Source organism: Macrotis lagotis, chromosome X, assembly GCF_037893015.1.
Source record: "Macrotis lagotis isolate mMagLag1 chromosome X, bilby.v1.9.chrom.fasta, whole genome shotgun sequence".
In the NCBI taxonomy this organism is placed as follows: Eukaryota; Metazoa; Chordata; class Mammalia; order Peramelemorphia; family Peramelidae; genus Macrotis; species Macrotis lagotis.
The window spans coordinates 669,657,242-669,669,609 of NC_133666.1; the positions used below are offsets into that span (position 1 = coordinate 669,657,242).

A 12,368-nucleotide genomic window follows, 5' to 3' on the forward strand; every position below is an offset into this window, starting at 1 on the left:
TGAAGGACTCGCTCATTCCATCAGTGCAACAATCAGGCACAATTTGGGGCTGTCTGCAATGGAGAATACCATCTGTATCCAGAGAAACAACTGTGGAGTTTGAACAAAGACTAAAGGCCTATTGCCTTTGATATCTTATTATCTGATCTTACTATCTCTTATACTTTATTTTTCTTCTCTCTCATTTCTCTCTCATCACACTCAATTTGGATCAACATATACCATGGAAACAATATATATACCGGCAAATTGCCTTCTCTGGGGGGTGGGGGGTAGGGAAGTAAGACTAGGGGAAAAATTGTAAAATTCCAAATAAATAAAATCTTTACAATTCAAAAAAATTACTATGTAGCACAATGATTACATATTAATGTATATCAGATCAAATTTTTTATAAACTGTTTTTGATTAAAACACCATACACTGTATTGCAATCATATGCTTATAACTTTAAACAATCTAAAAAGAATTCTATTCCAGAATATGTATTTTCTTTTACACTATCTGTTAAATCTAGTACAGTCTCTTAACTTCTTACTATTGCTACTACCAATTTATATATGCTACCTAGACAATCATTCTAAAAAATTATAGCCTAAGGGAAACTATTAAGATTAAGTGATCCTCCTCCCTTGATTTACACCTTTCTCAAATATACGATTAAGTAGGAAACTTATACAAATGATTTGCCTTTAAGTATGGAGACAAATGAATTCTCTTCCTTAATTTCACATCAAGTGTACAAGATAATAAAAGTTTTGACCAGAATGCTCAAGATAAGGGGGGGGGAGGGGAGAGGGGGAATTAAAATTGTTTAAGATTTTATTAGAATTTTTATGGGTGATAAACATACATAGCATTGTTTAACATGTAAAGAAGGCAAGAACCAATCATGAGTAATGTTTTCCAGTAGAACTTCACCTGAAGTTCAATAAATGTTACCCCCCCCCATAATAATGATTCTACTTGACATCTTTTAAATGAGTTTTATCTAAAAACTAGGATTCCAGAACTGGAGTATAACTGAAGCTGGTTGAAGTAGCTTGCTACTTTGCAGACAAACTGCTATCATACCCGATCTGCTAACATCCTATCTAGTTTCTAACCATTACATCATGTTGAAAAGTCTTAGTGAGACAAGTATTATTTGCTCCAAGTGGTAGATAGAAAACATGGATATATGAAGAATTAACAGACCAAGGTTTAGATTAAACCAATTATTTCAAGAGATCATTTAATTCCGTCTCACTAATCAATATATCCATCACAAGGTCATTTCTACTCTTAGCATTCAGAATGGAACAAGAAGATAAATCTGGGATAAATAAAGGGATGTAGGAGAAAACTTAGAAGAGAAAGAAACTGACTAAGGGCTACTTTGATTCAAAAAACAGATACAGAAATTTGTTCCCCTTGTCAATGGTTCCTTTTTTTCTCTTCTTGTTTCTTACAGTTGAATTCAACTTGGTTTATTTAAGGGAGCTCCTGAGCAAATAGTTCATATATTCCCTGGGGTAAGGAAATGGAGGGTTTCACTGAACAAGGAAATATAAGCTATTGTTCCTTTCCTCTTGCTTTTGATGACAGCTAAGACACACCCCACATAAACTCTTCAGACCTCACCTATCTATGGAAAGAAATCAGTACTAAACCAGAACATTGTATACCCTAACAGCAACATGGGGGTGATCAACCTTAATGGACTTGCTCATTCCATCAGTGCAATAATCAGGGGGTATCTGTGATAAAGAATACCATCTGTCATCTATATCCAGAGAAAGAACTGTGTCTTTTATACTACATAAATTTTGCTAGCTCTAATATTTTATTTTTTCCTCAAGGATATGATTTTTTTCTCAATATATTCAATTTTCATCAATGGATAGCATGGAAATAATGTAAAGATTATCAGGCTGCCTTCTGGGGGGAAGGGAGGATGGAGGAAAAATTGTAAAATTCAAAATCTTACAGAAAAAATGATAGGTAGAAACTACTATTGGATATAATTGGAAAATAAATAAAATATTTATTAAAAAATAAATCAGTACTAGTCAAGAAGCAGAGACTCTGCCTTTTTGTAAATGGACAAAATCCAGTATGCCAAAATCACTTTGCAAAAAGCCAACGTTCTCTTACAATTTTGTTCCTCCCTAAATAAACACTTGAACCTCCTCTGGAACAGTAGCAGTTAACAGGAAACCTAACCTGTTAAGCACAGAGTGTACTAATTTGAGGAGGGGAGGGAGAAGAAAGTGAAAACAATGAGGGCAAGAGACAGGAAGTTGAAGGTAGAGAGAACCTAGGCTAGAAACATTAGTACACAGAAGATGGCCCTTTCATTAGCACTCTCTCTCCAGTAGTATTGATAAGAGTTCTAAATTTTGAAGCAAGAAAAGAGGAGATATTGAATTAGAAGTCCTCAGGGTTCAAGTCCCAGTGGAAAATTTTTTTAATAAAGAGTTCACTTCATACTCTTGTAGGAGCCAAGTATCATCATCACTAGTCGTGTTGGCCCTCTTTCTCAGGAAGTCAATGCAGCGATGGGAGAACTAAGGTCAGGAACCTGCCACTGTACTCTCACTTCTCTGCCAGCCGCCAACAACCTAGCCAACTGTCTTTGGGTCATTCCTCTGTCAGCTTCAGCAGTCAAGGGCCTTACTGCCAGTTAAAGGAAATGCATCCCACAGCCAGCCTCACAGAAGGAAACAATGAGGGGGGGATTGCCCAGCAAAGGCAAAAGCAAAACTGAAAAGGAATCACAACTGGGCTTAGTGGCTCTAACAGGCAAGATAAATTTACCCACTAACAAATTTACAAAAACCAAAGAGGAAAAAGAAGGCCTCCTAAGAGTCCTCACTTCAAAAGCAATGCCGAGGTTTTTGAGGGGAAAAAATTTCTTAAGTAAATGGGGAAGGAGAAGGGAATAGTGATGAGATGCCATTTATGAAATGTTCTGCCCTGGACTGTTTATTTAATAGTAAGTCTCGAGTCAGGGAGTTAGAACCCTTTTTCCAGTAGCAAAGCCCTTTTCTTGAAACAAAAATCTTAGGGCAGCACCTCTAGGAAAATATTTTTACATTACACAAGCCACTAAAATAAGAACAGGAACACTACTGTTCAGGTCCATATAAATGCTGAATTTATATCTTATAGTTAAGAGAACTGAGGTATATGTAACAAATGAGAAATTTTACCCACACTTGTCTCTTTTTTTTCTACTAGGCTCACTTTAGTACAAATAAAGTCAATGTCAACCATTATAACAAGGCCAAACACCAAGAAATTACAATGGCCCATCTTGGTCCTGGAAAAGAGAAGAAGAAATTCAAAATGACTTCTTTCTGATAAAAAAGGGGAGAGGCAATGGATATACAGACACTCTCAGGCCCAATTGGTTTCTGATTTTGCTTAACTGTCTTATTTGTCTTTGGTACAAGGAAGGCTGATGATATCTGGAAATGACTAGGGGAAACACAAACCAGTATTAATATAAATTATTTATAAAAATAAATTTCACAGATATATCTTTTGGTGTGGGGTTAAGAGTCCCTAAAATTCAAAGGCTTGCAAACACAGTACAATGACTCCTAGTCCCTTGGGGTTTTCTGTTCTATCTTGCAGGTTCATTTTTCTTATTATTTTATCTATATGGGTTTTTTAATATAATTTATGTCAAAGCTCAAAACTGTGACAAGACTTTTGGGACCCCCTATATATCTGGATTATCTGGACTTGGAAAATGAAATTAAAATACATTTTATTTTTTAAAGCTATATTACTGGTGGTACTAAGTAACACAAGGCTGATTTTTTTAAAATTCAGATCAATTTTTTCCCCTAATCTAACAATATTGTAAGTACAGGCTAGTTATTTTTACAATTTGAACAACGCTTGATAGCTAATTACCCTTGGTAAGAATGCTTCACACACAAAAACAAAATTCCCCTTTACTTTTTATAAGTCAGTTATATATATTTAAGGGAGGACTAGTTCCGTATAACATTTTTGCTTTTAAAAATTTGAATGTCTTTATAATTTTGTTAGAATCATGGAGTAATTATTCAATTTGAAAACAGTAAACTCAAATTGTCTATATCCTCATATTTGCATTTCTTCTCTACTTTGGATTTGGTATTTTAATAGGTCCCTAGAAATTAAAAACTAAGACTCAAATAAAAGACTATCACATTTATCTCTTCAAAATTTCCTCCTTTTGTACAGTTATGTGAAATACATTGGCACAAAAAATAATTTTTTAAAACATTCTAAGAATACAAATGGACATTAAAAATGCACCCTACACTGAACACATTCAATGTTCCAGAACCACTTTTCAGACCTTATCAATTTCAGCTCATCTCTCTTAGTCCTCTTCTTTAAATAAATGCATCTACTCTGGAGCAGCAGAGCATGGCCAACAGGTCTGCTGGTTTTGTGAGTGGTTAGGTGCCACCACTAAACCCAGGTTCCAAAAGCAGGTAAAGAAAAGAATACAGTTTAAGAAAACATGTTTGAGGTTACCAAACATCTTGGAAGAGGATGACTTTATTTTTCTCCTCTTCTGGTAGAACAGCTTAGGTAAACTAAGCTTTTAGCCCTTTTCTTTCACTATTTTATCAGCGAAGCCCAGTGTAAAAGTATCAATGTTAAGCAGGCAGGGAACACTAAGGCTCTGATCTAAAGCCTTCTTTTTAATGAGAGAGAGAGAGAGAGAGAGAGAGAGAGAGAGAGAGAGAGAGAGAGAGAGAGAGAGAGAGAGAGAGACAGAGAGACCACTCTAACAAAGGATATAGCTAATATCCAATAATATCTAATATCTTTTCTCCAATACTGGAATTAAAGTTTCCTTAAACTATTACTTTTCACAAATGCCTTAAGAAAAAGGCTTCCCCCAAATACTGATGGGTACTGATAGGTACCCTGCAGCCCAAAGGGGCTTTGTGTATTGCTTTGGTCTTCTCCCCAGGAACCTTGTCCTACAAGCTTAGAGTTTCAGGAATGCCTCCATTTTACTTTTTAAATAGCCCCCCACTCCCAGAGCAGATGCAAATAAGAACACCCGGTATACCAAGAGAGGAACTGCCTTAGAAGATTGAAGTCAGGGCTAAGGAGCAGACACGTGACAAATAAATCACCAAGGAAATTCTTCTGAAAGGAAATGGGAGTTGTTACCAGACCTCAGAGGAACATACAGCCTGGTTATTTCTTCCAGGAGGAAGAACAATGCTGCCCACAGTCAAGTCAAGTGACTAATATTTTTACTATGTCTGCTTTAACACATTAAGACTAAACTTGGAGCTAACTATTTAGAAAGTCGCAACTCAGCTTACCGAAAAGCAGAAGGAAGTTCCAGTGTCTTTTCTTTAGAGCATGCATTAGCTATTCCTGGACAAAGGCTCCCAGTCAAGGTGTCAGAGCTAATTTTTCTTCTGTGGCTTGCAGACCAGCCTTGAGAAAGCCAGCCCAGCTCACCTAAATCCCAAACTGTGAAGGGCCAAGCACCAGCAAATCTTCCAAAGAAAGTGGAAAAGCTGGCAATGTCAAAGAGCTACTTGGTCCAAATCAATGTATGCAGATATCTAATGGAAAGGAGAGTTAATCCTTCCATCTCTTCCCAATCTCAGCCCCTGGCTCCAGAGGTTACTTAGGGATTCTTCTGGCATGGAAACCAAGCTATGAGGAGAGTGCTAGGCACAGATGCCCCAGGACTGGTGGGCTCCCCGTTGCAGTGTTTAAAAGCTGGTGGCACATCTCTCTAGGCCAGAAGAGTCCCCTGCTCCAAGGAGAGGCTTCCCCCCCTCCAACAGCTGGTGGCTAACAACACACAAAGCTCAGCCTTAGCATGAAGCGTGCACCCCACACTTCCTTGAAAGCACTTCTAGGATTCCCAGTAACTGACACAGGGAAGAGGTGGGGCCTCTTGTCTAAAACCAGTAAGCCCTGTGCCAGAAATAGAATGGAACTGTCCTAGTCTCTAATTGTCAGCAGCTATGCATGTACCTTCTGGACAAGTGCCTTCCTTCCCTTCTCTAGGTCTCAATTTCCTTCTCTGTATAATTGCTAAATAATCCTCTGATCCTTATGAGCTTTTCCAGCTCCAATACCCTAGGATTTCTCTGAAGTGAGAGTGGGGAAGCTCAGGTTCTAAGACGTCAATGGCTAACACCATCTACCTCCAGCTGAAGATGCCAAGTCTATATCAAATCTATCAGTTCTCCATTATTCCACAGCTCCTGGCAGCTGGGATCTCCGGGAAGCCCAATCTCTTTCACTCCAACTTTAATCATCTTAACCCATCTTTTGGACTAGGAGGTCCCCCAAATCCTTTGCATGTCTCAAAAGCAAGGGAGCAGGAATCAGGATCCCCATGGGATCCTCACCCCACTACTTACTCAAGGTTTAGACAAGCCAAGTAAGAAGGAAAATTTGCCTTGAACAAGCCTCTCCCACTCTCAGTTACCTCCTCTGGACCAAAATGGGGGAGGTTAGTTTTTAAGATCAGAGACAGCATGTTGATCATTAAGATTTCAACCTTGAAATCATCTAGTCCAACACTTACATTTTACTGAGGCTCAGGGAACACACAGCTAAAACAGCCAAAAGCACTGGCCTTAGAGTCAAAAGGCCTGACCTGGGGAGCTGTCAGCTGGGTGTGCGCGGGAAGCCAACTTGAACCCTCTGAGGCAGGTCCCATAGGCCTGGAATATGGAGACCCGTATGCCTCTAACTATCTCCCTCAAAAGAGCAGAGCAGGAAAGCCTCTGAAAGCAAAGTGCTGAAGGGATGGGAACCAGCACTAGGATAAAAGTCATAAAGTTCAAAGCTGGACTCTTGACTCTTTAATCATCTTCAGCACAACTATCATCTTCCAATCTGATGCCCTCACTGCCTCCTCCAGAAAGCATCACTAGCTCCCTATTGCAAACCCCTCGAGTTCACAAGGGGCCCCAGCCTATCTTTCCACTCTTGGTGCACATCGCTGCCCTTTTCCCACTCCCCAGGTTCAGTCTATGGCCCAAGCACAGGCCTAATTTTGACCTTTTCCTGCCTACAGTATCCCTCAATGCCCCTGCCCCCAATACTGTGTGTGTGTGTGTGTGTGTGTGTGTGTGTGTGTGTGTGCATATTATCTTAGGCCATACTCCCTCCCCACCTGCCTATCTACTCACCCCCAAAAAGTAAGATCCTTCAGGGCAGGAAGTATTTGCTTTTTGTCTTCTTATTCCCAACTCCTATATACAATACTTAATAAATTGGCCTAATGGCACCCCTTTATTTTACAATAAAGAAACTGAGGGGTTGCCCTTTTCCCTTAGGGAAAAGGATTGGATCAGGGGGTTCTTAAGGTCTATGAACTAATATTAAAAACATTGACAATTATTTCTTTTTTTGGGGGGGGTTAGGTTTTTTCAAGGCAAATGGGGTTAAGTGTCTTGCCCAAGGCCACACAGCTAGGTAATTATGTAGTGTCTGAGACCAGATTTGAACCCAGGTACTCCTGACTCCAGGGCCGGTGCTTTATCCACTGTGCCACCTAGCCACCCTGACAATTATTTCAATATAATTTGTTTCCTTAGTAATTTCTTGCACTTTGTTTTATACATTTATAAAAATTAAGAGAAGGGGTCTACAGGCTTCACCAGACTGTCCAAGGGGTCCGGGACACAAAAATGGTTAAGACCCTACCAAACAGGTCCATTTTAACTTAAAATTTTATGCTAGAATAAGGCAAGTTTACAAAGTCCCTGCCAACAAGACCATCCTTATTTTGTGGCAGAGGAGGAAACCATGTTTTATGCCACTTGCTTAGCCATGAGCAAGTCACAACCTTTTGGAGACTCAACTTCCTCCTCTGTAACATGAGGATTTGAAACCCTGGTTGTTTCTAAAGGTTTCTTTCGGTTCTAGTGTTCTAAGAAGGAAGGCTAGCGGCAGACTAGTCTGAGTTCCTTCTGGTTCTCCTATTCCCCAGTTCTCCTTTTTTGCTTGTCAGCCTGGCGAGGTGCCACATGCTACAGAAGTTGGGCTGTAGAGATCCATGGGGGAGGAGGAGAAGCTTTCTACTGCCCAGGGGGGAAGGGAAGGAGCTGAGAGGGGGTTCCCCGGGGTAGACTGAGGGAGGAATAGGGCAATGTCTCCCCAAGTCTCCTCCCCACTTCTTGTCTCCCCAGATCTACAAGGTTAGGAGGAAACTCCCAGACTGGGTGTGGAAGGGGCATCTCCCAGTTCCTTCAATGCTAGGAAGTAGATTTTGGAAATCCTGTTTTCTCTGGCTCCCCAGGAAAGAAGGGAGAATTCCTGGGGCCTTAGAGAGGGAAAACTGGGCAATCCTAGTATGAGGCGGAGGGTATTATTTCCTGAGCTTCCATGCTGGGGGAAGGGTAGAAATAAGTTTCCAAATAAAATCCCCCTCTAGGGGTATCTTCCAAATGCCCAGCTTCCCCTAGGGAGGCTCGACCCTCCGGCTCCCCTGAGGAAGGAGCATTTCCAGTGGATTCGTGCACAGGAGCTCCCTCGGGCTAAGTGTGGGAGAGTGGGTTCTCAGGGTCCCAGCCGCAAGGGAGGAGGGGAACGGATCTGCATATGGGATGGCAGGAAGGGAAGAGGAATGGATGGCTGAGTGGGCAGGGGCACCACCAAGGCTCGGGTAGAGGGCTTGGGTGGGCAGGAGCGGACGAATGGTAGGGGAGAGGCTGTTCACCAGAGCGTGGGGAGGGTGACCAGCCTGCCCACGGCCGGGAGCGGGGAGGGCCGTCCTGCGGGCTCCCAGGGGCCCCGCTCCATAGCGTGGGCACATCCCCGTGGGGCAGGCGTGGGGGCCCAGCGGGAGGAGCTGCTCTCCACGGGAGGGTCTCCCCCAAGTGGCACGGCACGGAGGGGTCTCGGGCCCCGGCCTAGCCCACGCCTGCCAGCGGGCAGCGTGCTCTCCGCCCTGGGCACCAACACGGGCCGGGGCGCCCGGCCCCTCGGGCACGCGGCGGGGGATGGGCGCCCCGCTGGGTGGGGGAGGGGCCCTCCTCGCCCTGCCCCGCGGCGGGGTGCGCGGCCGCGCCCACCTGTAGGCCAGGGTCATGCACTCGAAGAGCTTGGTGAGGGAGGCGTCGATGGACAGGTGGCACGAGCTGGTCTTGCCGAAGCTGTAGGTCTGGCACGTCTGCTTGTTGACGGTGTCGAAGTCGTAGCCCTTCTTGGGCGGGTGCTCGCGGTGCGGCGACGACACCATGAAGTGGCCGCTGTGGATGATCTGCTGCCGGCCCCGCCGCCGCGCCGCCGGCTCCGAGTCCTCCGCCTCCTCGTCCTCGTCCTCGTCGGGCGCCGCGGCGGCGGCGGGGGGTCGGGGCCCGGCGCGCCCGGGGCCGCCCCCCGCGGGGCCCGCGGCCCCCGCCTCGTCCGTGTCCGAGTCCTCGTCGTCGTCGCCGCCGGCGGCGGGCGCGGGGAGCGGGGCCGGCCGGGGCCCGCCGCGAGGCCCCCGGGGCGAGCGCATGAACACGTCGGCGGCCATGAGGGCGCGCCGGCCGGGGGCATCCCCCGGGGCCGGGGCCGGGGCCGGGTTCAGGGTCGCGCCGCCGCCGCCGCGCCGCCGCCTCCCGCGCGCTCCCCTGCCGAGCCCGAGGCGGGGCGCCGAGCCCGCCAGGCCCCGCCCCCCGCGTCACGGCGGCGCGGCCAATCGCAGGCCCGGCCGGGCTCTTAAAGGCGCCGGCCCTGCCGCAGTGTGCGCCCGCCCCGCCCGCCGCGGCGCACGGGCGCGCCCCGCCCCGCCCCGGCCCCGCCCCCAGGCAGCTCTGCTGCCCCCCCCCCCCCGCGGTCCGGACCCCGGGGCGACCCAAGGCCCTGCGGCCCCGCCCCCTCCCGCCCCGGGCCGCCCGCGCTGATTAGGCGCCTGCGCTAGGCCGGGGTGGGGGGGCGCGGAGAGGTGCCAGGTGATGCAGAGATGCGGGGGGGGGGGGTGGACACAGAGGTGCCAGGTGATGCAGAGATGCGGGGGGGGGTGGACACAGAAGTGCCAGGTGATGCAGAGATGCGGGGGGGGGGGCGGACACAGAGGTGCCAGGTGATGCAGAGATGCGGGGGGGGGGGCGGACACAGAGGTGCCAGGTGATGGAGAGAGCTGGGGGGGGGGCGGACACAGAGGTGCCAGGTGATGCAGAGATGCGGGGGGGGGGTGGACACAGAGGTGCCAGGTGATGGAGAGAGCTGCGGGGCGGGGGGCGGACACAGAGGTTCCAGGTGATGCAGAGATGCGGGGGGGGGGGGGGGGCGGGGCGGACACAGAGGTAGGTGCCAGGTGATGGAGAGAGCTGCGGGGGGGGGGGGGGGCGGACACAGAAGTGCCAGGTGATGCAGAGATGCGGGGGGGGGGGGGGGCGGACACAGAAGTTCCAGGTGATGCAGAGATGCGGGGGGGGGGGGGCGGACACAGAGGTGCCAGGTGATGCAGAGATGCGGGGGGGGGGGGGGGGCGGACACAGAGGTGCCAGGTGATGCAGAGATGCGGGGGGGGGGGGCGGACACAGAGGTGCCAGGTGATGCAGAGATGCGGGGGGGGGGGGTGGACACAGAGGTGCCAGGTGATGCAGAGATACGGGGGGGGGCGGACACAGAGGTGCCAGGTGATGCAGAGATGCGGGGGGGCGGACACAGAGGTGCCAGGTGATGCAGAGAGCTGTGTGGGGGGTGCGGACACAGAGATGCCAGGTGATGGAGAGAGCTGCGGGGGGCACAGAGAGGTGCCAGGTGATGGAGAGAGCTGTGGGGGGGTGGACACAGAGGTGCCAGGTGATGCAGAGAGCTGCAGGGGGGGCACGGAGAGGTGCCAGGTGATGCAGAGAGCTGCGGGGGGGGGGGCGAACACAGAGGTGCCAGGGGATGCAGAGAGCTGTGGGGGGGGCACGGAGAGGTGCCAGGTGATGGAGAGAGCTGTGGGGGGGGTGGACACAGAGGTGCCAGGTGATAGAGAGAGCTGCGGGGGGGTGGACACAGAGGTGCCAGGGGATGGAGAGAGCTGTGGGGGGGGTGTGGACACAGAGGTGCCAGGTGATGGAGAGAGCTGCGGGGGGGGGGGGTGGACACAGAGGTGCCAGGTGATGCAGAGTGCTGCGGGGGGGGGCGGACACAGAGGTGCCAGGTGATGGAGAGAGCTGCGGGGGGGGGGGGCGGACACAGAGGTGCCAGGTGATGGAGAGAGCTGCGGGGGGGGGGGCGGACACAGAGGTGCCAGGTGATGCAGAGTGCTGCGGGGGGGGGGGGGCGGACACAGAGGTGCCAGGTGATGGAGAGAGCTGTGGGGGGGGGGGGGCGGACACAGAGGTGCCAGGTGATGGAGAGAGCTGCGGGGGTGGGGGTGGACACAGAGGTGCCAGGTGATGGAGAGAGCAGCAAAGCAGGGGGTAGAGACAGATGCTAGAGCTGGATGATGGAGAGAGAGCTGCAAGGTGGGGGTCACAGAGAGACAGAACAGAGGTGACAGCTGGATGTCCTGGATCCAGAGATGGAGACTGAAGTAGAGCTGGTGAAAGATAGAGGAAGACAGGGGGTTCAGAGAATAGAGGGAGATAACAGATGGATGGTGAGTGAGGCAAATAGGGTGACGGAAGACAGGTGATAGAAAATAAATATAATCATCTGGCTTCATACCTGCTACATACGAGGGGCTTTTGACTTTGACTTGTTGAAAGGAATACAAAGTAGTTGGAAACATTCAGGGTGCTGGGGAAAGGCTTTATGCAGAAGGTGATTCTTGGATTGAGAAGGTGAGGAAAGAATGCATTGGGGTCCTAAACTTGCTTCAGGCTAAGAATTTTAAAAAAGGGAAAAAAAGAAAGAAAGAAGGAACAGAGTTCCTGCTTCTTTAGGAATTTACGTCCTACAGATGAAGAAACTTGAGACTCAAGAGATGGAGTGCTGTGGCCAAAAATCAATAGCAACCATGGGCTACAGCTCCAGTCTCTTTCTTCTCTACCCAGGCTCAATGAATCTTGCTCTTGAGGCTTCATGAAGGCAGTCACACTATCTTACCCAGGAACGTTATCCCTAAACCCCTCCAAAAAACAGTTTCCGGAGTAATCAAATTATGACTATAAGGCAGGCTGTAGGGAAGATTGAAATGAGTTGTCAAAATATGTCCTTCAAACTTGTGCCAAGGGATCAACTCCACTGAACTTCCCAACAAAGAAAATTTGGGCAACTTGCCTCCTCCCTGTCAATCAGTTTCTTCATTATAAAAGAGCTGCCCTAATCCCTGCCCTGAAGACCTCATGGGAGATTTGTGAAGATCAAATGAGATCATGAGTATAAGAGCCTTTGTAGAATCTGGAAAGCCTTTCATTTATTCATTCAACAAACATTTCTTAAGCCTTCACGTTCTGCAA

At 48.2% G+C, this 12,368-nt stretch overlaps 1 protein-coding gene across 1 annotated transcript in view; it reads right to left on the reverse strand.

Moving 5' to 3' along the window:
• Positions 1-9,502, reverse strand: part of MLXIP (MLX interacting protein) — a 68,300-nt gene extending 58,798 nt beyond the window's left edge. Inside the window, exon 1 of the mRNA XM_074205554.1 lies at positions 9,057-9,502. Within this exon, the coding sequence (XP_074061655.1) occupies positions 9,057-9,502 (446 nt within the window). The remainder of the gene's footprint in view (positions 1-9,056) is intronic.
• Positions 9,503-12,368: the final 2,866 nt, after the last annotated feature.